At 35.3% G+C, this 27,967-nt stretch overlaps 1 protein-coding gene across 1 annotated transcript; it reads left to right on the top strand.

Moving 5' to 3' along the window:
- Positions 1-138: 138 nt before the first annotated feature.
- On the top strand, positions 139-27,596 carry RGS18 (regulator of G protein signaling 18). Its single transcript, XM_003938157.4, has 5 exons — positions 139-507; positions 968-1,069; positions 2,122-2,183; positions 22,683-22,849; positions 25,644-27,596. The coding sequence occupies exons 1-5, from the start codon at positions 389-391 to the stop codon at positions 25,899-25,901; spliced, it is 708 nt and encodes a 235-aa protein (XP_003938206.1). The 5' UTR covers positions 139-388; the 3' UTR covers positions 25,902-27,596.
- The last annotated feature ends 371 nt before the right edge of the window (positions 27,597-27,967 follow it).

Raw genomic sequence — 27,967 nt, 5'->3', positions numbered from 1 at the left:
GCAGTCACACATTTAAAAACTTTTTGAAAAGTTCCTGTGGGAAATGACAGTGTTATTTGGGTCTATTAAAGCATCATTCTGGTTGCACAAACTTCAACGAGAAGTTGCACTGTGGTAATACTAGTATTTATCTTGGAGACAAGAGCCATTTTGCAAATTTGTGGTATCATTTCCCTAAACAACTCAGGACCAAATTGTACTTCATTTCCTCAGTTCTGCATTTCTGCAGAGGCAGAAAGAAACACAGCTCTCAACTTGTTTTTTGTAAACATTACTGAAAGAGTCGTGATAACTTTTTAATTCTACTATGTATACATATGGAATAGCATTACCAAGTGAAATAGAGAAGGATGTAATAGATTAGACATTTCTTCATTTTAGAAAGAAGATGGAAACAACATTGCTTTTCTTTTCTCAATCAAATATGTGCGAAGCAAAGGAAAAAACTTTTTTCAAGTTACTACATGGTTCAGGAAAAGAAGAAACAAGCAAAGAAGCCAAAATCAGGTAAAATTATAAAATTTTAAGTTAGCCTTATATTTTTAAAAGTATAATTGAGGTTGAATATTCATTACCACTTGTTTTTAAACTATTGGGTTGAAAATATATTGATTGTATTGTCATAATTGGGGGAAAATACCTTTTTATTTCTTAGGAGTAAACAACTAACTGTTTAAAGTGTTTTCATTTTAGAAAAAAGTAACAATTTTGGCTTCATGAAGGAACCAGTACAATCTTTATTGAAATATAACCTCAAATAGTTGATTTTGGGGGAGCAAAAAGAGAAACACTTCCATATGTTACCCTAATTCCTCCATAAATATAGTACTTAAATGGGATCATGAGTGTGTGGGGGTGGGGATAGGTGGGCATGGGTGTTTGCCAATTCCAAACTTTCCCGGTAGTCAGCAGGAGCGATTTTAACTGTCATCTCAATTTTCCTGACGCTGAGGCCTTTTTATTACAGAGCTAAGGAAAAAAGAAATAGACTAAGTCTTCTTGTGCAGAAACTTGAGTTTCATGAAGATGCCCACGCCAGCAGATCTGGGCACTTGGCCAAAGAAAGAAGGTGAATACATTTTCAGTATTTTAAGGAAGATTTTGCTGATTCTATCATTAAAGAGTTAAGAAAAGTTCAATTAGGGATTTCTACGTTATTGAAAATTGCACAGAAATATGAAGGAAGTCAGAAATTTCACTTGAACAAACTAGAAATATTTCACAAAATTAAACCACTTGAATTACCGCTTCAATTCAATAATACTATGAACACTTAAAGCTGCTCTTTGAAAATTACATACTTGTCAGTTTTAAATGATATATTTTACTCCTTATAACCTGATAAAACACTCATTAATTTAAGATGTTCACAATGCAATATTTTCATAGTGAAGAGTATTCACCTCTTTCCTCAGTAGTTTGAAAAAAAAAAACCCCATTATAGCAAGTAAAGTGTAAATAAATGTCTTTTAATATTTAGCATTTATTTAATTCAAAAAAAGCAAAAGCCTTATACACTAGTCTCATACAAATTCTTCTAAATTTGAGTATAATCTAAAAAAGATCCAAGAAAATATATTCAATTCTCCACATTATCAATATCTCTAAAATATTCCTTGTGTTAAAATATCTTACATTTCTTATCCCTTTGAAACTTTATTAGTCAAACTTCCTGTATCTCTTTAAAAAATTTTTTGCAGCCTAGTGTGGTTAGAGCTTCAAGGAAATTGCAGTATAATCTTTATTTTTTTAACTGAAAGATACTGTCGATTTAGTTTCTCCTACTGCTGAATTTAAAAAGATAGTTGAGCTGATTTCTTTATATTTGTTCTCTGTGCCTTTTAACCTAACAAAGGATTAATTTTCAATTAAAAAATAAAACAACTCACATATCCCTGAGAAAAAATTAATGTTGTTTTAGCACATTATTCAACAGACAAATTCCAAAAGAAAATTGAACTTTTCAAAGTTTCTAATGTAAATACAACTTTCATTATATTATAATCAAAGGAGAAACTGTGAAATATGATTGAAAAGAGCAGTACAACAGCATATGTGAGAACAGATCCAGAAACAGACTTTCTGCGTCGTCCATTGTAAAACATTTTGTCTCTTGTACAGAGTCTCCCCTGAAGAAGCAGTGAAATGGGGTGAATCCTTTGAAAAACTGCTTTCCCATAGAGGTCAGTGGCACTTTCACCAAATACTTTATTGCTTAATGGAAAACCACACCCACTATGCATGTAATTATACAAAACGAGAAGTGACAAAAATTTTGCTGATCGGTAATTTTCAGTAATTTGATTTTCTGACCAACAGAAGTCACTAAATAATAGAAAAGTCAAATCATGGAATTTTTTAAAAATTCTCATTTTGTTTAGTATTGCCTACTATGGATGAAATATTATTTATACTGTAGTTAGTTTCAATTTTTAAATTTTTCTGATTTTTTAATAAAACCTTTGGCTTTATTAAATTCATGATTAACAAAATTATTCATGTTATTTTCATTGTTCAGTGATTAAAAAGATAAAGTAATTTTTTGATGGACATTCAGGAAACCCACATAAAGACAGTTTCAAAAAATATTTTATAAATTCATTCTGTACTTCATATCAATTGTCTATTTTTAAAGCAGCATTTTGTAGAGAGGTTGAGAATCAGGCATGTAATTAGGGGGGAGCTTTGTCTATGAGATGGAGGCTGAGGACAAGCTTCAAGGCCGCCTTTGACTCTGGAACCCTTTGATGATGTGGCCTGGCCTAGCAGGCAGGCTCCCTGGATTGCCAGTCCTTAGGGTCAATTTACATAAGGTAGCAAGTGAGTGAACTCTGTTATCTTTACTCATTCTATGCTTTCTTGCAGATATAAAAACCGAACTAAGCAGGTGATGGGGCTAGGCAATCACAAGATTTATTATTCTCCACCCTGAACTTGTCAAGAGTCTCCCAGAAAAGCAATGCTTTATCATTACCAAACATCCACTTCAAGCCCACAGCTTTTTTTTGCACCTCAAACTTGTCCAGTTTCTTTCCTTCGTCTCTGCCTGAAATACAGTCATTTCCCAGCTCTTCCAGACCCCTCCAAGTTGACACAAGCCAGACTACTCTAAGTGCTCCTTGTAGCACTGCCCATGGCATTCACATTTTAAGGTGTTCACGGGAAGATAGGATTCCTGTTGCCAGGACAGTTGGGAGTGGAATATTCGTAATTAGCCTCAAATACTGTGCTCTATTTGATGTAAGGACAGCTTTTCTTTTCTGACATGCTTTTTCTTTTTGTTGTATTCCCCTCCTTAATTGTCCAACTCTTTATAATGCCTTGGTGACCTTTTAATGTTCGCCTGAATTTACTGATGGAAGAATTCTGCCTCTGTAGATGATCCCTGCAAACCTACCCTCTCCCAATGAAAGCAGATGTCTACCTCTGACTTGTAGTATTTATAGGTAGAGATATCAAGGCTGAAACTTAGGCAAGGATGTCATCAATGAGAATGGAGAGGAGTGATAAGAAAGTTTCTGCTGAGAAAGTGTAACTTTTATTCCTTGTATTCCACACTTTTCTTTATTTCCAGTAAAGAACAATTCTTCAATTCTTTTTTTTTTTTTTTTTTTTTTTTTTGAGACCGAGTCTTGCTTTGTATCCTAGACTGGAGTGCAGCGGCGTGATCTCACTTCACGGCAACCTCTGCCTCTTGGGTCAAGGGATTCTCCTGCCTCAGCCTCCAGAGTAGCTGGGATTACAGGCACACGCCACCACACCTGGCTAATTTCTGCATTTTTAGCATGCTGGTCTTGAACTGCTGACGTCAAATGATCCAACTGTCTCAGCCTCCCAAAGTGCTGGGATTACAGGCAGAAGCCATCGTGCCCAGCCCCAGTATACAACAGTTTCTTAACTATTGTTAAAATTCTTGCCAAATCTATGTCGAACTTGTCTCATACTCACTTTCTTGCTCACACTGTCTTGGTTCAGTGTCAGATATGTCCTTCATAGATTAATTACCATGACTTGTGTAAAACTTCCTTCCATAATTCACGTCCCCCAAATATGTTTATTTTAAAATCTCCTCTTATAGCCAACATTTTGGTACCACACTGCTCTTTAGCCTCCTCTCCAGTCAGAGAAGGAGAAAAAGCAAAAGAGGACTGGGATGCAGTTCTTACAATAGAAGTATTTACTAGAAGGAACCATATGTCTTTTCATCTGTGGACCCATAATCCCAGACATCCCCTGAAAAAGAATATAACTGAATTTGTTTCCAGAAGTTAGTCCAGAGTTCTGGTGGAATTTGGGTTTCAGTTTTCTCCTGAAACATAAATGGTTGTATAATCTTAGTTAAGCTTCCCAATCACTCTGACTTTCAGCTTCCTCAACTGTAAATGAAGATAATGTTTTTAGTTGCAACAGAAATAGATTTCTGTCACGATTAAATGAGATGATGAATTAGAAACCAATAAATCTTAGACACTACACAAACGTCAATGATTGCTGCTATTATAAAAAAATAATAATTACTAATCAGTTTAATAATCCTTTTTCTGTTTCAAGTCTACTCACAACTAGATGAAGATCAATTAGAGGGTTAAAATTTCAATTGACAATAACATAGAGACAGGATTTATATCACTTAATAAATTGGTATACAATAATTTCATCATACTTTCATTACTCATTTAAAGCACAGAAAGGTTTAACAGGGTAATTAGTCCTACAGAAAAGCCTCACCTAGCATTCTGTAATCTTTTCTTCTTTACAAGTAGTAAAAAGCAAAAAGACAAAATCAAATCCACTACTCTCTCTCTCTTTTCTCTACTGGTAATATGAAAGAGCATTAAACTACCAGCAATTTAAGTCAGGAAGCGACACATTTAAAATAACCAGCACTGACCCATTGGATATTATCACCTTTCATGATTACATTGCTAAATAGATTATATTTAATTCACAAAATTTATATTACCAGTATTACTTTACTCAATCCCCTCATCCAATTTTTAATTACAATGCTTATAATAATATTAAATTATAAAGCTTAAAATAATTACATAAAACAAGCCTTTTGGTTGCAATGCTTAAATTCCGTTTATTTCTATTTATTTGACCCCAGAATAAAAACGTGTGTCTGTGTGTGTGTTTGTGCAAGAACATATATATTTAAAGGGAAAGACTACACACACACACTCTCTCTCTCTCTCTCTCTCTCTCTCTCTCTCTCTCTCTCCAAGAAAGACCTTGCTTTATCAAATTTTATAAAATTTCCTTTTGTAAAATTTTTCCTTCATAAAATTTCATAAAATGTGAACTTTCCTCAAAATCTGTATGCTATGTTTATTAAAAGGAAACAAAATTGTATTCAATTTAGTCAAATGCACAATGAAGTGATGAATCAAACCAGATACAATGGAAATTTGAGAATTCAGTTTGACAAAAATGGTTAATACTAAAACCATCATAAACTGATTATTAGCAGCTTTAGGAATGAAACCACAGGATAGATGGTTTCCACCCTAGATTTTAGGGGAGTAATCAAAATTCACTAACTGAAAAATAAGAGAAAGAGACTATTCAAGCAGAGAATCGGTATAGAAATGGGGTGATAATGCAATTCACTTAGGAAATTAAAAACAAAATAACTCTTCATTGAAAAATATAATTTGAAAAGGGATGGTGGCTTAGTGTGATAGACAATATATCCATGAGACCAAAACAGAAAGGTCACTGATTTTTGCTCTATTCCACAGAAATCAAATGATTCAGGGAGGTGTTCTGATCATTCTATTTTATTCAAATTTTGGTCACACACTTTAACTCTTTTAAAATTAAAAAATGAATAAAGTATGAACTTTAGTTAATAATTATGTATCAATGTTGGTTTAGTAATTGCAACAAATGTCCCATACCAATAAGATGTTGATAATGGGGAAATTAAATGGGGAGTGTACGACCTTCTTCTAAATCCATACTACCTTCTGCAAAATAGTTCTGTAAATCTAAATATATTGTAGAAAGAAATATTTTAGAGAATGATCTCAAGCATGTTATATAGTAAATTTTCACACAATGAAATCCACCAATAATTTAAATTTTGTTTCTTGTTTGGTTTGATGGAGCTATTACTCTAATTTTTTTCTGCTATTTCTATTTATTGTCAAATTTGCCTGAAGTTTCATAATAAATAATAAAAATGTATAGTTTAATACTACATATATATAAATAAGCAATTTATAAGGGCTATTTACATTTTAAAAGTAATGAAAATAAAAAATGAAATATCAAACTATATCTGTCATTTATAATCATAAATTTCCAATTTAGTTTTTATCAGTCTTCTCATTGATTGGCTTTATACATTAATTATATCAATTTGAACTTATAAAATCAATTGATGCCAGTAAAATACAGATGTATATTATACACACGTGTGTGTTTTTATTTGTATACATATATGTATATGGCTCTGTGTAAGGCATCTTGGAAAGCAAAATGATACTGCTGTATAATACATAACTTTGAAAATAACTTGCTAAACAGTTTTAAAAAATTTTACGCAGCACTTGCAATATATCATGTGTGCTTTAGAAGATCACTAAAAGAGATTAAACAGATGTATGCCAGAATTCAACAGGCAAAAGAAAAGCTAATTCCTGAGATAAAGGCAAGAAAACGGTTAGAATAATAAGAGATTTTGACGTGATCTGGAAAAGCGTAAGTTTCCTTTGAGGCAAAGAGTAACAAACATATTGTATAATTAAGTTGAGAACAAACTTTGGAAGCCTTTCGGTGTAAAAAGTTAACGCTGAAGGTTAGAAAGGTAAAATTCTATGCATGTCATATGGACTACCTACACAGTTGTCATATAAAAGCTAAATTCAAAGTAAGGAGCACTTTGGGAAAAAAAATGGATAAACTTAGTGACTTAATCAGTGTGAATGTGTGTCATAGAATGAGAAGATGAGGGAACAGGAAACAAAAAATAAGGATGAGCCAAAGGTCCCTAGATTTTATTGTCATTATAATAGGAAAATAATGATGCCTGTAATAGATGTGAAATAGATGTGGATAAACAAGATTTGCAAAAAGAGAACAGGGTAGAGTTTGAACATTTTTTGCCAGTGGTAAACCTTATTAAAAGTTTTGCAGGGTTTTGTAAGTGCACACCTAGAATATGGAAGGCTGACTTATATAGTTAAGATTTTCTAAGCAGCTCACATAGTTGATAATTGATGATCTGAATGAGAATGTTATTTCTCATGAGGGGAATTTCCATCAGTTAGAAAATCTTCCTACCACTACATAGCTGTTCATTTTTCCTGTGTACATTTTTTTTATCTAGCCATTGCTAATAACTACAACAGTTTTAACCTTTTTATGAATAACTATTTAATTTCTTAAAACAATTCATAACATGTAAGATGGGAGTAGACGATGTAAGTCATTGCACAGCCTGGATTTAAAAACACAAACTGACTGTATTTAGGAAAATACTTATAACTAAGTTTGAGTAAGGACTACAAGGAAATACATACTTCAGTTTTGGGGAAGGAAATGAGTACTTCTTATATTTTTCACCTTGTGGCTTTTCAAGTTACAGTTCCTAATTTTTGGTTACCAATTTTCTGCAAGATAAAGAAATCCACTGCTCTAAAAATTTAAATTTCTGACTCAAGCCGACCCAGAACAAGACCTAAACTTTCTTTCTTCTTTTCTGTTGTTTTTGTTTTTGGAGTCTCGCCATGTTGCCCAGGCTGGAGTGCAATGGTGCAGTCTCAGCTCACTGCAACCTCTGCCTCCCAGGTTCAAGCAATTCTCCTGCCTCAGCCTCCTGAGTAGCTGGGATTACAGGTGCACACCACCACACCCAGATAATTTTTTGTATCTTTAGTAGAGATGAGTTTTCACTATGTTGGCCAGGCTGGTCTTGAACACCTGACCTAGTGATCTGCCCACCTCGGCCTCCCAAAGTGCTGGGATCACAGGCATGAGCCACCATGCTGGGCCAACACTCAACTTGTTAATTTATCTAAAGTTTAGAAATAAATAAAGCCCAGCCTTAACTTTAATGGATCACATAAATCATTCATTATTGCAAACAAAATCACATTCTATGGCAAATCAGAGCTACAAACCAAAAGAAACAATGCAACTTAGTACTTAGTACATCTTATATGGTACTTGGGTTTCCATCTACAGATTTTCTTGACTTTTTGTTTCATTTGGTTTCTTGGCATCAGACAAATACTCCAACAGATGCCAGAGTTTCAATTTAGAAACATGCAATTACAAGCATTTCATATTTGTATGACACATTGAGCCAGCTTTTTCCAGTGTGAATTCTAACCCCAGGTTCTATCAAGCACTCTGGCAGCTGCGTTCACCACCGCTGCCTTCTAAGGACTGTTAGTGAGTTACTGCCTCTGTGTGAGAAATGGTTCCACTGTGAACTAACTTAATGCAGCTGCCCAAAGTGAGTAAGCGAAACAGGAAGTAAGTAATGTGCTGGGGTAATCTTGCACAGCATTGCACATTACTTTTAAAAAGTTATTTACTTAAAATCTTAATTAATAAACTTCTTTCTCATTCATCAGTCATTTCTTGAATTAGTATTTTTTCTTTACTGTTACATTCACATTATGCCAACAAAATCCATTCACTTTAGTTAATGCACCATGATCACTCAGAGTATACACAGCACTTTTCCGATGCTGACTTCATATCGAACGTCTGTATCTAGCACAAGACTCACCATGGTACCAAAGGGCTTTTGTGTTACATTCCAAAGCAAAGAATATGGCACAGAGTCGACACTCATGCTTGTGAATTAGTGAAAGATTCTGTTTGGAATAATGTTTACGTTGTTTTCTGGAAGACTTCTATTTGAATTTTATGCAGGCTGATTTTCCTCTGCTGCTTTGACCAGAATAAGTCACTCCTGTAATTGTCCTCCGCAGTCCTTGGTGCATACACGCCTGTCTTGCTCATTCATCTCCATATTCCTCTACAGTAAGGACTTTGCTCTCTTTATGGCGGTTTAGTTGTAAAGGTCCTGTAATTTGAAATAAGATGAACCTGGGTTCAAGCACTTGCACTATCTTTTACCAGCTCCAAGATTTAATGAAGTTAACTCTCTGAACGTTAACTTCTTCATCTATAAACATGAGTATAACAAAACTTACTCCATAGGGCTGATGTGAAAATTAAATGGAATTGTGCCAATAAAAGGCATACAGCAATGTGCTAAGACCTTAATGAACACACAAAATTCCTAACTATTGTAAATACTGTTTAAATGTATAACACAATCCTCAGATTCAGACTAAGTTGTTTTTCTTTTTATCAGTAATTAAAATGTAGGCTAAAAAGTTATTTTAATAAATTACAATTTCAGGTATCTGGCTTTTGGGCATTTTAGCTGTCAGTACAAAAAATTTATTATAATTCTGATCTGTTAATTAGAGAAGTAATGGTCATATTCTTCAGAAATTGTGACAATTATTTAATAACTCACTTTAGGAATAATTCGATATTTAAAAATTGATCAGTCCATGCTCATGCATGACCTGTCTAGAGTGCACTATATTAAAAACAAAAACGTTTATCTTTTCACTGGGTCGGTGCAACTTTTTTTATATGCCAAATAAAACATACTTTCTTTCCTCTTTGGAAACTAGATATGACCTTGAAACAGGTTGATTTTTCCTTGTAATGTAAGGGGCTTTTTATTTTGTCAACTTCGCTTCAATTTCCATTTAAGTAGGAACTGAAGAACAAGGAAGGACAAGATAAAATCCTCTTATTGTGAAATTTGGACAGGCAGGACCTATATCACAAACAATCAGATCAATAGCACCCAACGGTATGCTTTTTAATATCAGCAGAGGGCACATTTCCGTATGGCTACTTTTTGTTTTCTTCTTAATTAGGATTGCCTGAAAATGCTCTCCCAATTATTGTGTTGTCCTGCTTCTAATTGTTTCTTAGTATCTAGCCAAGAAATTTTCTTCAGAAATCTACTTAATAACAACTATCAAGCAAAACATACTAAGATACAGACCTGCCATAAGAAATAAGACATTTTAAAATTCTATTTAAAAAACAGAATCCATCAGTTCCTAAGATAGTTACCAGAGATCAATTGGCATAACTTTTTTAGAATCAAGTCTCATAAAAAAAAATGGATATAAACTTAGAAAAAGGACAAATATTTTAGCAATTTGAAAGATGAAGTAAGTATAGGTAGTAAGTAGCTGGTTTCCATTATCTTTTTTTTTTTTTTTTGAGACGGAGTTTCGCCCTTGTTACCCAGGCTGGAGTGCAATGGCGCGATCTCGGCTCACTGCAACCTCCGCCTCCTGGGTTCAGACAATTCTCCTGCCTCAGCCTCCTGAGTAGCTGGGATTACAGGCACGCGCCACCATGCCCAGCTAATTTTTTTGTATTTTTAGTAGAGACGGGGTTTCACCATATTGGCCACAATGGTCTCGATCTCTTGACCTCGTGATCCACCCGCCTCGGCCTCCCAAAGTGCTGGGATTACAAGCTTGAGCCACCGCGCCCGGCCTCCATTATCTTAAATATTTATGAAGGGAAGAGTTCTCAAAAATATATTGTTTAAGTAGTTCTGGGCAGAGGCTAACTTAGCTCACTGCCTAAGGTTGAGTTCAGGCCAGTCAGTGCGTAGACCACTGTTTTGTGTGGTGGTTTTCTTTTACAGACCTAGGCATTTCCCCACATTTCAGAGTGTACTTCAGTTACAATGTAGAATTTGAAAGGCGTGTGATATTGCTGGGTTGTGTGTCCCATGCAAATGTCATGTGGAAATGTGACCACTGAGGCTGAAGCTGAGCCTAATGGGAGTCGTTTGGGTTGTGGAGTGAGTCCCTCATGGATGACTCTGTACTGTCTTCCCAGTGATAAGCAAGTTCTCATTCTGGTAGTTGACATGAGAGCTGGTTGTTTACAACAGCCTGAAACCTGCCTTTTTCTCACTCCCTGCCTTGTGATCCACTGGCTTCCCCTTTGCCTTTTCCATGAGTAAAAGCTTCCTGAGGCCTCATCAGAAGCTGAGCTGATGCTGGTGCCATGCCTGTAAAGCCTGCAGAACAATGAGCCAAATCAATCTCATTTCTTTATAAATTACTCCGCCTCAGGTGTTCCTTGAGAGCAATGCAAAATGAACTAATGGCACGTCAGCATGTTTTGTCTTAGGCTCCTTATTTCTTCCAGATCATTATACAAGACAGAGGGGGAAAAATTAAAAACAAACAAACAAACAAAAAGACAATAAAACCAGATACTAAGAAATGATACCACTCCTGCAGTTACATAATGGAAAAGAAAGGAATTCTCAAGCTGCTCAAATTACCAACCAGCAGCCAAATGATACTCATTCAGCTTATTTCCTGGAGTCATCAGTCTAAGGCTGCAGTTTTACTTGAAGTTTTGCCACAATACTGCAATTCGGTTTTCAAAAATTAAAGGAAGATAGTCTTGGCCAATTCACTGACACAAACTGCTTTTGTAAGTCCAGTTTTCAAATGCAGATTGTGAAAGGAATTATGGGAAGGAAAATCAAACGGGAACATTCTAAGGAACAATAAACCCAATAGTTGCTTATGTGCTTATTAATAAGCCTCAGTAAAACCAGCACATTTGACACCCTGTTGTTCACTCTGGCAATTATTTTCGTAGCTAGCCCATTAACTATAGTCTGGAACCTATATATTTCTAGATATTTGGAAGAAATGTACAACATATCAAACTGCTTCAGAGAACTATTGTTCATTTATATGTCCCTTTTACATTCTAAGAAAAGAATATTGCTCAGTGTGAGAAATAAATCTGGAAAATAATACACTAACTGAGCTAGAGAAAGAAGAGCAACTTGATTACTCCTGCTTCTCAGTGGTCAGGGTTTGCTGACTCATTCAGGAATCACTTAGCAGAAAGCCCTTCATCGTACAGTTGCGTTTGACTAGAAATTATCTTACTAGCATCTTAGGATTGCAGACAAGTTTTGTAAGTTGCTTGTCAGTTTTCCAATGCCTCCTCAAATTCTTGTTGAGCCCTAACCTTCCCTGTCTCTCTAGTTTCTTAACAAACATGTAACTACTAACATGTTAGTTCTGGTCAATTTACTGAGGAAAAGAAATGGCAGCATCTCCCTTTGTCTGATTGCAAACCTCCCAATGGAAGATGCAGGGGTGAGGAAGAGACTGCTTTCCTTTTCTCGTGGTAGTGGCTGGAATCATTCCATACTATAAAGCTCAGGGATTTCTGGAGGTTATCACGTCTTTCTCTAACAACTGATTTCCTAAACAGTGAGTTCCTGGAACTCTAACACGTTTCAAAAGATTGCTTAACAACATTAAAAACAGATGGTTCATGATAAAGAGGACAAGGTCTATATAAAGGAAATATAAATGGTGATACAAAAAGCGTAACTTGAGGATGGTATTAGTTTCCTGTTGCTGCTGTGTCAACTTACCACAACTGCAGTGATTAAAATGGCACAATTTTATTATCTTACAGTTGTGTAAGTAAGAAGCTCAGTATGGGTTTGATCAAAATAAAATCAAGATGTCAGCAGGCTGTCCTTTTTTTGGAGGGTTTAAAGAAGAACCCCTTTCCTGCTCATTTGGATTGCTGGAAGAATTAATCTGTTGGCAGTTAGAGACCAACAACTTCCTTCCTGTGCTGGCTACAAACTGAGGGTCCTTCCCGCTGCTATGGTCTGGATATGGTTGGTTCCCCAACCTCAAATCTCACGTCGAAATGTGGTTCTCTATGTGGTGGTATTGGGAGCGGGCACCTAGGGGACGTGTTTCTGTCATGGGAGGAGTCCCCAGGAACGGCTTTGTGCAGTTTCAGCAATAGCGAGTTTTCACTCTTGAAAGACTGGATTATTTCTCAGGGGAATGGAGCCGTTCCCTGGAGAGCAGGTTGCTGCGAAGTCAGGATGCCCCTTGGGTTTGATTCCTCTGTGCCCTTGCCCACTTCTTTGATCTTCACAATGTCTTAACCCAGCACGACACCCTCACCAGAAGCCCAGCATATGCCAGCAGCCCTCTTATTCCACCTCTAGAACCGTGAGTAAAATAAACCTTCTTCTGTGTAAACTACCCAGCTTCAGGTATTCCTTTAGAGTAACACGAAACAGACTAAGACACCAACCTTCTAGAATACACTGCGTTTCCTGACTCATCTTCTTCATATTCAAAGCAGCAGCAGAGTCAGGTCCTTCGTAGGTCACATCTCTCTGACCTACTCTTTTGCCTCTTCTGCTTTTAAGGACTCCTGTGATTAGATTGGATCTACCCTGATAATCTCCCCCATCTCAAGGTACTGAACTATATTCAGATCCTTTTCTCACACAGGTCTTGAAGATTAGGGCGTGAACACCTTTGGAGTGTTCTTTTTCTGCCTACCAAAGAAAACAATGCCTTCCTGAGAAAATATACATACATATATATAAAAGTGAAATCTGGGTCGATTGAACTAATCTGAAACTCAGTTTTCTTATCTATAAAAATGAATGTAGGCCATATTCCATGGATCTGTTATCAAAATTAAATGAGGTGATGCATATAAGTGACAATCTTCAAAATCTCTAGCCATGTTATCAATGCAAAACCTTAGTTATTGCCATAATTTTACCAATAGAAATTCGTTATACTTGATTCATTTTATATGAAACTTTTTACCTTAGTAATAGTCATTGACCATTAGGAATAGTTCTAGAGAGCGATAAACATTTAAAAAATGTCGCAATCTAAGTTAAAATGAGTTGAACAAAGAAAGTTACAACACTTATTTCAACTTTTTTTCAGTCATAATGCCAAAATATTTGCACCTTCTTTATAAATAGCTGGATTTTTAAAAATCTACTTTGTGCAGAATCATCGCATCTATAATCATGAGAGGTATTGTATATTTTCTTTCCTTCTTTCTCAGTCTTTACTTGCTTTTTATGCAGGAGAGTGTCAAGTTTTGGTATTAGAGTTACCCTAATCTCATAAAGTGAGATGGCAAGTGTTTACCCTCTCTTAATTTTCTTGAAGCAATTGTGTAAGATTAAAATACATATTTTTCTTAAATGTTTGATGGAATTTACTAAATTTGGGCCTAGGTATTTTTTTGGGGAAAGAAGTGTTTTGTTATAAAATCTATTAATTGAATCATGACTACCAGATCTTCCACTTCTTCACGCGTCAGTTTGGGTAGGTTTATTGTTTTCTTAAACAATTTGCCTATGTCATATAAATTATAGTTACTGACATTAAGCCATTCATAATATTCACTTGTTTGTGGTATCTGTAAGATCTATAGTATTATTTATGGTTTGCTTCCTAATGCAAAAGAGTCTTCTTGGCAGGGATTCTATTTTATTACTGTTTTAACAGAACCAGGTTTGGCTCTGTTAATCTTCTCTGTAGTTTTTCTATTACATGTATTTTTCCTCTTTTCTAGGAAAAGAGCCCCCCTCAACTGACCCCAGTGTGTGATGCTCCTCTCCCTGAGTCCACGTGTTCTCATTGTTCGACACCCACCTATGAGTGAGAACATGTGGTGTTTGGTTTTTCTGTTCTTGTGTCAGTTTGCTGAGAATGATGGTTTCCAGATTCATCCAAGTCCCTACAGTAGACGCAAACTCATCATTTTTTATGGCTGCGTAGTATTCCATGGTGTATATGTGCCACATTTTCTTCATCCAGTCTATCATTGATGGGTGTTTGAGATGGTGCCAGGTCTTTGCTATTGTAAACAGTGCTGCAATGAACATACATGTGCATGGGTCTGTATAACAGAACAACTTATAATCCTTTGGGTATATACCCAGTAATGGGATTGCTGGGTCAAATGGAATTATTATTTCTAGGTCCTTGAGAAATCACCACACCGTCTTCCACAACGGTTGAACTAACTTACACTCCCACCAACAGTGGAAGAGTGTTCATATTTCTCTACATCCTCTCCAGCATCTGCTGTCTCCAGATTTTTTAATGCTCGCCATTCTAACTGGTGTGAGATGGTATCTCAATGTGGCTTTGATTTGCATTTCTCTAATGACCAGTGATGATGAGCATTATTTCATATGCTTGTTGGCCTCATATATGCCTTCTTTTAAGAAGTGTCTGTTCATATCCTTCACCCACTTTTGAATGGGTTTGTTTGTTTTTTCATGATTTCTTTAACACTTAGGTTATTGTGTTTAACACCTATTTATCACAAACATATTGGTTATTGTGTGCTTCTTTCAAGTATTTGTTTTTGTTTTGTTTGTATGTATGTACTAATGTCAATTATTAATTCAAACCCCTTGTGGGCAAAGGACATGTTTGTAAGGTATCAAGCTTTTTGAAACTTTTTTAGCCTCATATTATGAGTCTAACACATAGTCTGTCTTTGTGCATTTGGAAAGATGTGTTGGGCAGAGCATTTGTAATTGTCAATTTAGTCAATTTAGTTAACAATGTTTAAGCTTCTATATTGTCATTGATATTCTGTCTGCTTTTTCTATGAATTAATGAGTAAGCATAATTAAAATATACACCTAAATTGCAGGTTTTTGTCTACTTCTATTAGTTCTGTTAGTTTAATTCATGTATTTTAAAGCTCTAAATTAAGTTCATATATGCTTAGGATTGTTATGCACTAGTAAAAACTGGCCACTTAAAATTACAAAATAGAAATACTCTTTATTTTGAAGTCACTTTTTCAAAACGTGAAGATTTTTTATTCAGATTTCTTATGCTTAACCTCTGCACTGTGTAACATTTTTATCCCTTTTCTTCGTCTTCCTGATACTTTTTATTGAATGTGTCTCTTCTTGCCAACATACAGTCTGTTTTTACCTTTTAACCCAGTCATATAATCTCTGACTTTTAATGGGAATGTTTAGCGCATTTAAATGTTACGTCATCGTTGATATACATGGGATCGCACCTAACATCTTACCATTTATTTCCATTTGTTTCCTCATTTTGTTGTTGTGGTTGTCGTTTTTCTTTTCCTCCTTTCCTACCTTATTTAGATTAAGTAAATCTATCTTCGATCCATCTGTCTGCTCGCCTACCCATCCCTTCTGCAGTCTTTTTAATCGGTCGCCATGATCGTCCAATAATTTTATTTCAAATATTTTACATTCTATTTCCAGAATTTCAATGTGATTATTTTTTATAATTTAAATTTTGTCTTATGTCTTTTTTAACCTTTGCATTTAAAAAAAAAATTATAGGGGCTCTTTTAAAGTTTTCGCTGGCTATTCTCAATATTTAGATACCTCATAATTACTTTTTATTGATATTTTGTAATCAAACAAAATATTGAAAATGAGTTTTGAAAATATCCTTACACGACTAATTTTTTTTAACTGTATGTGACCATGGAGGAAGACACAGGAGTAGATTGTGTGGTCTTCCTTTAAAGAGTATCGAATCATCTTTCTGGAAATTAATTAAATCACTATTGTATCCTCTTGATTTTTTTCTGGCCAATTTGATACTTTAAGGCTGGTATCTCTCAGAATTTTTAGTATTAGGCCAAGACCTTTCTTAGCACCAGGAAAAAACAGACTATACCAGAAACATGACCTTTCTTTGGCATCTGTCCCAAGAGCCAGAAATCCAAAGTCATCCAGACCTATCAAAACTCTCATATCTCCATTTACTTCAGTCCCATAACAGCTATCCTCATCGAGACTTTACAAAATTTGCTCTGCTCATGTGCAGCTCAGCCCTCAGTCAAGGCTCTGCAGGAAAACTGCATGCAGGCTTCTGGGTCCTTTTATAAGCAGAATCACTTTGCACTGGTTACTATTTAAGCCACTTGTATCTTGGGCTACAATTTTGATTACTTGCACAAATGCAGTATGATAGAGCACGGATACAACTAGTTAGGCAAAGCAACTTTAGAACTGAGAAATAGGCAGCAAGCGGTCAGAGAAGCCTAGTATTCATAATGAGCTGCTCCCCCAACACAGAAAAGCTCCTAAGAGTGAATTAAATCTTGTCAGTGATGTTCCAACCGCACTGCAGCTGAGGGATCTCAGAAAGCAGCCTGTCCTGGGTTGCATGCCCCGAGGAATACAGGTATCCCTGGGCTAAAGTGTCAAAGAAGAGCCTATTTTTTGGTGACACAGGAACACAGCAGGGTTATTCCTTTCATTTCTTCTTGTCTCAGGATGCTGCATTTTCAGCACATCGTACATTTATTCTTGAGAACTACAAGTGAGAAAAAGAGCGAACAAGTCGGTACAAGGGCACTAAAACCCTCCTGTACCTTCTGCACCTCTCCCCTTTCCGGTACCTTGACCCCCAAATTCCAAATAATCATAACGCGTGAACTCTTATCTCTGTCTTTTCAATGCAGCAAGACTTTTTACTTTGCTTAGCCTCGTTTTCATGTGTTTCAGTCTTAAATATGCCCCAGGTAGAAAGCCAGAGCAAACCTAGCACTCACTTCGTGTGTTTCTCTTCTCACCTGCTGCCAGGTGTATTGTTTGAAAACTACTGCCTCAATATTTTGTCTAGTTTTATACTTACTTGTGATAGGAGGACAACTCTGGTTCCTCTACTGTGTAATGACTCTCCTCTTCTTCATACTTCAGTAGTAACATGTTCTTCTATTTAAGGTAGGGCTCTATAGATTAACTATCAAATCAAGGACTTTGTCCACTTCTTAAATTGCTGGTCTCTACTACCTAGACCAGAATGCCTGGAACACAGCACGTGATCAATATTGTTTCAATGAATTAATGAGTTGTTCAGGATGCAAACAAACATATTTCATAAAATGGTTGACCAAAGTAAGAAATATGCTATGTTTGAGTAACTCATAGTGACAGTCAAGAGAGAGCAGTGTACTTCCAGAAATGTTTGTCAGCTTGTCCAAAGTCATATAGACCGGAATTTACCACAAACTCCAGCCTCACATGTTCTCAGAATTGATGCTGTCATCTTGTTAGCAGGCCAGGAAGGACCCAATTCTCAGTAGAAGGCCCACATTGGCAAAACTCATGAGGTTGAATTCCAAACTAATAATACAGATTCAGAAATAAAACTGTCACTGATAGCCATTTCTCTACCTTTTCATATGACTGAAGCAGCCAAATTATAATAAAAATTTTGCCTGCCAAGCATGAAACTAGAACATTAATTAAATGTTTAATGTCATCCAGCTAAGAGTTGACTTTTTAAATAAACTGGTATATTTTTAATTACGTGTTTGTGTCCATATTCAAAATAGGACAAAATTTTGTGGATTTTTGTTTTATTTTTTGCTTTGTAATGTTAGTAGCTCTGATTGCCCATGTCTCTTGTAAATATATTAGGTCTGATATTTCCAAGACATAAAACATTTCCTAGAACTGTTTCATGTTTTTTAAAAATAATCCTGTATTTTTATCATCAGTTCAATTATTTGCTAATAATTTATTTTACTATTATTAAATAATTATTGGATTATTTTTCATGTTAGGTACTGGAAATGTGGCGGCAAATTAGACAAGGGTCTTCATCTTATGTATCTTACAGTGTGGCCTGGAAAGCAAAGTTAACAGGCAACTATAGCACAATATTTTAAGTTTACCCAGAACACTAGAAGGCCATATATGAAGGACACCCAGCTTATTCCTGAGAGATTGGTGAAGTCTTTCCAGACTTGATGAAATGTAAATTAAACTTCAATGAATATAGACTGTATGGATTAGATTAATAAAATTGCTTTATGGAATTAGAATAGGAAGGGAAATGTGTTCTCATCAGGAGCTAAACGTAAGAGATTCAGGAACAGGGCACATGAATGGAACTATACATGTTTCTCTGTGAGTGGAGCTTAAATCGATGTAAACAAATATAGCGGGAAGACATGAATGCTATTGGGAAATTTTAAACAATGAAGAATCATAATAAAATTTGTACTGTAGGAAGATATTATTGACTAGAATGTGGATAATTCACTGGGAGGCTGGAGGAAGAGCCAAGGAAATCCTAAAGTCAAGGTCACCAGTTAGGAGGTTTTTATACTAATTTGTGTGAGAGATAATTCTGGTCTAAATAAAAGTAATTACAGATTGTACAAAAATAAAAAGACAGATGTCAGATATATGAAAGGGGATGTTCTACAAGATTTGATTGTCAACTATGTGTGAGGTAAGAGGAAAAGGAAGCATCCCTGAGAGTCAATGCCACGTTCCAGTCTGCAGCCCTGAGCGGGCTGTGTCATTAAAGGGGAAATGTATGCCGGGAAGGTTTTGGGTAAAGATGATGAATGCACCACTGATATGACTAATTCAGTGGTCAATTCAATATGCTTTTCACATGTTGGTTGACATGAACTTGGAACTCAAGAAAGAGGCTTGAAATAAGCTCTAAGAATCATCTGCGTATCGATTGAATTTGAGTGTTGAAGTAATTTTTCAGGAAATGAATTTAAAGGAAAGATAAAGAAGGATAAACTGAGAAGGATTTGGGGTTGCAATAGTCAGAGGTGTAACAGGAAACTCTGGAGCTTAGCTGCCGTCGAAGAGAACTGCAGGCGATTTCTCTACCGTGCCTGCTGTTGTAGAGAGATGAAATAACATATGGACTGAAAAAAAAATGTTCACTAACTATAACATTAAGTCAATTTGGCAAAAATGATTTAAGTAAAGTGTTGAATAGAAACCACGTTTTTGTGTGTCGGGAAGTCAATGAGATAGAGGGGATTAAGAGACTAAGTGTAGAAAACGTAATCAAAGAGTTTATATTTGTAGGGAGAAAAGATATGTCAGTAGCTAGAGGAATACTGGAAGTTAAGATTTTAAAAAATGATTTCTTGTAAGAAGATTAAAATATTTTAATAATATCAACATGTAAAACAAACAAACAAAAAAAAACTTTGTTCTTCAGAATTGTTTGTAATGCCTCATTTTGTCTGCGGTTGTTACCCAGATGCATAAAGTACAGTCAGATGTGAGAAAAAAGGAGTTGAGGACAAATCTCAAGAGAGAATATGGGAGAATGGGGAAGATAAAGGAAAGAAGAAGGAGAAGAAGGAAGGAAAGAAAAAAAGAGGAAAACTCTTCCCTTTACATTCATAAAGGAAACCATTTTAGCAAACATCACATTTAGGAGAAACAGAGGGAGTCCAACCTAAACAGACAACACACCAAGAAACAATCAGACAGTAGGAACTAGGAGCCATGGCACCCTCCGGTCCTATGTGGAAGCGGGTTTGAAAAAGGAGGGGTCAGTATTATCAGATGCTGCCAGTGGGAAGTCCAGATGGGACTCATGATATTTCCTTATGCAATAACTTACATAAGGAGAACAGAAAGAGAAACAGGCTATAACTAGAGAGTGAGAGTGAATCTAAAGAAAGATTGCTAAAACTCATTTAAATCCAACTCAAATGCGATTTACTCTGAGAAAGTTTATCTGAAAAATCCATTAGGAACCTATTTCCCTTCCCTCAACATTGCTATAGTGCAGCTACCATACACCCAAGCAATTTCACTTCTTGGAATTTATTCCAAAGAAGTAAAGACTTGTGTACATTTTTTAAAACTATACATAAATGTTTATAGCAGATTTATTTGTAATAACCAAAAAAAACAAAAAAACAAAAAAACAAAAATAACTTCACGTTTCCTTCAACGGTAGAAAGGTTAGACAAATGGTAGTATATTCGTATCATGGAATATAATACAGCAACAAAAAGAAACAAACCATTGATACATGCATCAGCCTGAATAAATCTCCAAAGAATCGTGCTGTGTGGAAAACAGAAACATCTCAAACAACATATACTGTATGATTTAATTTAGGTAACATTCGTGAATTGACAAAATTATAGCAATGGAGACCAGATTAGTGGTTCCCTGAGGTTAAAAGGAGTTACGTGTGGGGAGATGTAAGTGTGATTACAAAAGGGCAACATGAATTATACTCATAATTTTCTGTATCTTGATTATATTAATTAATGTCACTATCTGGCTGTGATATTTCACTGCAGTTGAAAGTTGTTACGTTGGTGAAAACTGGATAAAGAGTACATGGGGTCTCTCTTGTAACTTCCTATGAGTTCATGTAAATCTATAATTTTCTCTAAATAAAAAATTTTAATTTTTAAAAGGCTTAAAAATAACCATAGTGTTAAAAAATAGTTGAAAGAACCCTAGTTTTGAAGTCACATTGCCTTGGGGTTGAACCCAAAGTCTGCCACTTTTTTAGTTATGTAAATGTCATCTTGGTGAGCCTTAAATAAAAATTATCAAGATTACCATCACCATCGCAACCACCATTACTAAAATCCTTACGGAGTTCTTAATATGTCCCATTTACTGTTCAAAATACTTTGTGCATTTTAACGCATTTAATTCTCTCAACAGCCCTATCAGATAGGGATCATTATTATCTTAATTTTAAACATTCAAAAAACTAAGATACAGAAAGAAAAGGTAATAATGCTTAGGGCCGGATCGTAACTAAACGAACATGAATTTGAGCCCGAGCAGTGTCACGTAAGACTTGATACCTGCCCCTAACATTTATGGGGCAAGATCAAAAGTGAAAAAGAGGCCCCATGCTCTATGTGTAACTGTTTAAAATACGTGCATTACAAATATACTTTGTAAGCCACTTGGAAGATGATGTTTGAATTGAAAATGTTCAGACACTTACCAGTCTACTCTATAAACATAACTTACCATCTTTTCCTTTCCACCCATTATTTGGTTCCTGTGAGCAGCTTTTTGCACATTTGAGTACACACTCCAGGCTGCAAATTAAAGCCTTGTTCATACTCAGGCCTAAGGTATGAATACCAGTGAGTCTGTGTGTTTTTGGTTTTGGTCGACGGACATGGAAAAAAGACTGTGCAAATGCTGGAAGCCCAGAGCTTTTAGTCAGGGAATCCCAAGATCCTGAATACCAGAGTCCTGGTGAAGAAGTAGGTAGGATTCGTTCCAACTGTAATGGCGTCTTGACACTGTGAAATCACCCTTCACACTCTGGGAGGGGAATGGATCAAAGAGACACAGAGTCATCGCGGCAGTAAAATTCCCTTTCTGATTTTGCCTGACATGCTGAGGAAAGCACCCATGGTAGAGGGCATGAAAAATAAAAACCAAGGCTCAGAGGCTGGCCGGGGAAGAGCTGCTATTCTCAAGGCCCACGTGGCCGCAAGAGGAAGACGACATGGAATGGGAGGTGGGAACATCTTCCAGAAGCCAAGATAATTTTCTCTGTTGAACAGAACTTTGCCCTTTTTTCTTTTAGGTTATCTGAGTTCACTGGGGTGGGTGCTTGTGTATATGTCCTAGGTATTCTTTTGACATTTTTCTCTTTAGATCAGGGGAAATGTTAAGCTAAATAAATCTGGGGTGGGGGGTTGTTAAAAAAAAAAAAAAGACACCAAGTGAGGTCCATTGTAGAGGGTCCCTCTTACGCTTAGGCCTAACGTCAAACTTAAGCCTGAGGGAGACACTGGCCTTATTTCAAGAGGAATAATGCTTGCCTTTTATAGTTGTGAAAACTACGTGAGGTCTCTCATGTACGTTGCGACAGACGTGTGCTACGGTGCTACACTAGAGGGAATACGCAGCTTTTCTGTTAATATTTGCAACTATGCTTTATTGTCAATCGGTCAATGTTTCCAACATTAATATTATTTTATAGTCATATCATTTATTTTCTTGATAGATGGACTGGAGGCTTTCACCAGATTTCTTAAAACTGAATTTAGTGAAGAAAATATTGAATTTTGGATAGCTTGTGAAGATTTCAAGAAAAGCACGGAACCTCAAGAAATTCACCTTAAAGCAAAAGCCATATATGAGAAATTTATACAGACTGATGCTTCACAAGAGGTACAGTAAAGATAACTGTAAAATGCATAACTGCTTTCAAAACTTTTAAGATAATTTTATTTTTAAATATGAGAATTATATTTTCCCAACTTTTTATTTTATGATTGACATTTAATAATTATACATGTTAATGGGATACAGTGTGATGTTTTAATACATGTATGCATTGAATAATGATAAAATCAGACTTAGCATATTCATCAAATTAAAGATTTATCATTTGTGGTGATAACATTCAATATCTTCTTTTCTAGCTATCCTGAAATATTCCGTGTATTATTATTTGCTATGCTCGCCCTACTATGTCATATAACACTAGACCCTATTCTTCCTATCTGTCTGTGTACCTGTCGATCAATCGTTTCCCATTCTCCCATCCTTCCTACCTTACCTAGCCCTTGGTAACCACTATTCTGCTCTCTACTTGTATGTGATCAACTTTATTAGATTCCACATCCAAGTCACATCATGTAGTATTTACCTTTGTGTGCCTGGCTTATTTCACTTAATATAATGTCCTCTGAGTTCATTCATGTTGTCATAGATGACAGAGTTTCATTTTTTTATATCTCAATAATATTCCATATAGACCACATTTTCTTTATACATGTATCCTTTGATAGATATTTAGGTCGATTTCATCTCTTGGATATTGTGAATAGTGCTAGAATAAACAAGAATGTAAATATTTCTTTAACTTGCTGATTTCAATTCCTTTAGATATATACCTGTAAGTAGAATGGCTGGATCATATGGTAGTTTCATTTTCAATTTTTGAGAAGCTCTCATACTATTTTCTATCATGGTTAGACTAATTTACATGCCCACCAACAATGCATGAGTTTCCCTTTCTCCACATCCTCACCAACATTTGTTATTTTTTGTCTTTTTCAATAATAGCCATTCAAACTGCAGTGAGTTGATGTCTCGTTACGGTTTCTACTTGCATATTCCTGATGGGTAGTGGTGTAGAGCATTTTGTCTAAAATGACATTTTATGTCTTTTTTGAAGAAACGTCTATTCAGAGCTAAACTTTTGCGATAATCTGCTTTTATCAAATTTGTACCCCCATATATTCTACCAGAATGTTCATGATGTTGCTTGAGCAAAGATAATTATTAATATAGAGTTAGCCATATAAGTGGAATATATTGTGAGATATTCTCACAGAAGGAAAAGGATGATTAAAGTCACTCCTCAGAGTTATTTTCAATCTAGACTAAAAGTCAATAGAATTAATTGCAACATTTAGATTCATTCACTTCTTCCTATTAATCACTTTAGCACAAGCAACCTCTCATAGAAACTAAAGTTTTCTATAGTGATGAAATCAAGAGAAATCAAGAAGTTTGCATCATGTCACATTTTAATTTTGGCTCATCTATTTATACAGAGTTTTGTTTGCTTCAGGGCTACTTTAAAGACAAGTTTAAAGAAAAAGTTTATAATAGACAGATGAGGTAAACCTAACTAGGCAAGTTTTCAAGTGGAAAACAATTGAGATTTCCTTTCCTCCAAACTCAGTGTGAAGTAATTGTGATACAATTGCTAAAATGGTTATAAGACTAGCTAATATGACTTGGCTGCCCTCAAATATTATTTAAATAGAACTTCTATGTTTCTATTGTATGTTTTATAAGTAGCATTTCTCCAAAAACCAATATTTTACATAGATTTTTTTTCTTAAAAAAGGCAGCTAGTTGTACTGTGTTATGAGCAAGGGGAAAGAAAGCCCTACCTGAAAACCCACCACCATTAGAACCAGATACATATGCAGTGCTATAATCCACAGCATTAAAGAATTTTATGTCTTTAAAAGACATTCATACTGCAGCACATGTCTGCTTGGAAGAAAGCATCATAACATAATGAAATGAGCACCGGAATCAATAGGAGCCTCATATTAAAATCTCAAATATGACCGTTCTCATCCTTTCTCATGACTCAAATAATTTAACCTCTGTGAGGTTCAGTTACCTTATTTGAAAGTAAGTTAAGCTTTAGTTACTTCTATGATCCTTAGCATTGTAATATTCCACTATTCTAAATTAGTGGAGACTAAGAAGGACCAGGAATGCCAGGAGAGATGAGTCCGATGAAATCCTGGTCCAGAATAGAGGAAAATACCCGAACATCCATATTAGGCCATGCTTGCACTGCCATAAACACCAGTGTTCACAACAGCAATGTTCACAATAACCACAATGTGGAAACAACTCAGTCGTCCCAATGGTCCCAAATGAATGGATAAGCAAAACGAAGCATACCCATAGAATGGAATATTCAGCCCCAGAGAGAATAAAGTTTCTGATATATGCTAGTAAAAATAGAAACACCTAAGACCAGGCGGTTTGTAAGGAAAGAACTTTAATTAGCTCAGCATCTGCTTCTGAGAAGATCTCAGGAAGCTTCCAATCATGGCAAACACAGAAAGGGAGCAATTACCTCACATGTCAGGAGGAGGAACGAGAGAGAGAGAGTGAGGTGCCACATACTTTTAAACAGTCGGATCTTGCCAGAAGCCACTCACCATCGCAAGGACAGCACTAAGGGGACGGTGCTAAACCATTCATGAGAAATCCACCCCCATATCCAATAACTTCCCACCAGGTTTCACCTCCAATGCTGGGGGTACAATTCGACAGATTAGGGCGGGGTGTGCACATCCAAATCATATCAGCTCCCAAACCCACTACGCCCACTCCAACACTGCATTAGTCCTGTGCTGTTTCTCAAAGTTGTTTACATAAGCATATTAACTATAATTATACCTTTTTTTTCCTGTTTATCCAGGTTAACCTTGATTTTCACACCAAAGAAGTCATTACAAAGAGCATCACTCAACCCACCCTGCACTGTTTTGATGCTGCACAAAGCAGAGTGTACCAGCTCATGGAACAAGACAGTTATACACGTTTTTTGAAATCTGACATCTATTTAGACTTAATTGAAGGAAGACCTAAGAGACCAACAAATCTTAGGAGACGATCACGCTCATTTACCTGCAATGAATTCCAAGACGTAAAATCAGATGTTGCCATTTGGTTATAAAGAAAATTGATTTTGCTTATTTTTAAGATAAACTTAGACATCTGCTTCTAAGATATAGCATGTTTATGTTAAGAATTGGTCCCATCTTTTAAACTGAGATATATCATGTGAAATGATTTTAAAAATGTAAAAACAAAACTTTTTGCTAACAAAATACATACTAGATCTGCCAATATAGTTGGTAAAATCCTCTACTTGATGTCATTCCTTTCAGAATCAGAAAAAAAGTTATTTCTTAATTAAAAGGCAGTAGACATGGCAGAGTTAATTAAAAGCTAAGCTTTGCAAAGTTGTCAACAGTTCAAACAAAAATCTAGTTTGGATTTTTTACAAAGGAAGCTTAATATATAGTGTACAAATAATACTACTCAGGTAATATTGGGATAGAAAGCATTAATTGAGGTTTTGCATCACTGATCTTAATGCTATATCAGTTCTTTAAACTGTTGTGAATATAAAAACAAAGTGTCTTGCATTTCAAAAATGAACTAAAAAGGTGATTTTTACATTTTCCTTGGTTAATTTATATTTTCTTTTTCTGTGGCAATCTGTTTTCATAGAATTTAATTGTTTCATATACAGAGTTAAGACTTGATACAAACTTGTGATGTCATCAGAAAAATCATGGGCTGATTTTAATAGCCTTGTTCTGGTACCACAAATATGTATCATGTAGCCTTTCCATATAGAATACTCTTCAAAATCATCTAATCTCTTGGTTAAATTATGAAATATTTAATAAGAGGCTTCAGAAACATACCAGGACTCTTTCATAAAATTAATGCCTGACTTCAAAAAGTTTGCACTCTCTGGAGAAGACAACTTGGACAAATACAAAAACAAAATAAATAATTGGAGAAATGAAAGAAGCCAAAAGCACAGAAGCATAAATGCACAGAAAGCGCTGAGTGTCGGCTGAAAAACGGGAAAATGCACCAATTGAGGCTAGATTTGAAATCCTCAGTGTGTAAGCTCCCTGACTGAATGTGGGGTCCTCAGAAGTTTCTATAGCTTCTAAGGACTCTTTCTTTATTCTTATTTAATCCACATTCTTTGTAATATAAAAAGACTCAGGATTTCTACTTTCTAGTGTTCCTGATGGTCTCCACACTCACTAATTCTAATTTGTTCACTTGATATTCTCCAAAGCAACACCTGACTTGTATCCAAGTAAGGAAAAGAGGCAAATAAGTATAAATAATCATGAAAAACTTAAGACTAAAAATTAACATGGGATGTGTGTCTAAAAATTGCGCACAAGATTATAGAAAACCTAGAAATATATGAAAATAATGAAGCCACAGGATATAGAGCATGAATTTTTTTTGACCAGTCAAATGTATGATAACAATATCTTTAAAGTATTGGATGATAAATAAAGTTGGGTTAAATTAGATAATTTGGGGCATTTTTGAAGCCCATAAGCAAGAGTAAATACCTAGGCTGTCAAGTTATGTACATAACAACTCAGTAAATGATTGCAAAGTCAAGTGAAATAAAAAGGAAGCATTATAAAGAAGGCAGTGTAATATTTCAGCAAGGAGTAAAGCCTCTAACATGTGGTACATTTTTATTTAAATTTTATCTCTGCTACCTACCAAGCGTACTATATTGAACTTCAATTGTTATTTGTAATATTGACATAAAATTTTCAGTGTTCTTATGGTGATTAAATTTTGAAATATTTGAAAAGTGCCAAGTATAGTATTAATTGGCTTTAGTGTGTGGATGGATTTTAGAAATTATTCCCTGTATTTAAGTATCACATTTTAATTATAATATAAATTTTTCTAATGTCTTGCTTACAAATCAAAAAATATCTTTGAGAATAATGAGATTTTCTTGACTACAGTATGGGGATGGCTATTGCTCTCATCAAAACTTTTATAATTTCCACCTCATAAAAATTAATATTTTAGCTAAATTAAAATATGGGAACATTTTAAGCTTAATTACTTTTTCTAAAAAAAAAATCTAAAAAAAACCCCCAACATTTTAGTTATGCGCAGTGCAAATCTTTAAGATGAAACAAAAAAGACAAAGCATGAAGATGTATACCCTCCCCA

Source organism: Saimiri boliviensis, chromosome 19 (assembly GCF_048565385.1).
Source record: "Saimiri boliviensis isolate mSaiBol1 chromosome 19, mSaiBol1.pri, whole genome shotgun sequence".
NCBI classification, from domain to species: Eukaryota; Metazoa; Chordata; class Mammalia; order Primates; family Cebidae; genus Saimiri; species Saimiri boliviensis.
The sequence above is the reverse complement of the archived record's forward strand: the minus strand, read 5'-3'. Positions and strand labels throughout refer to the sequence as shown.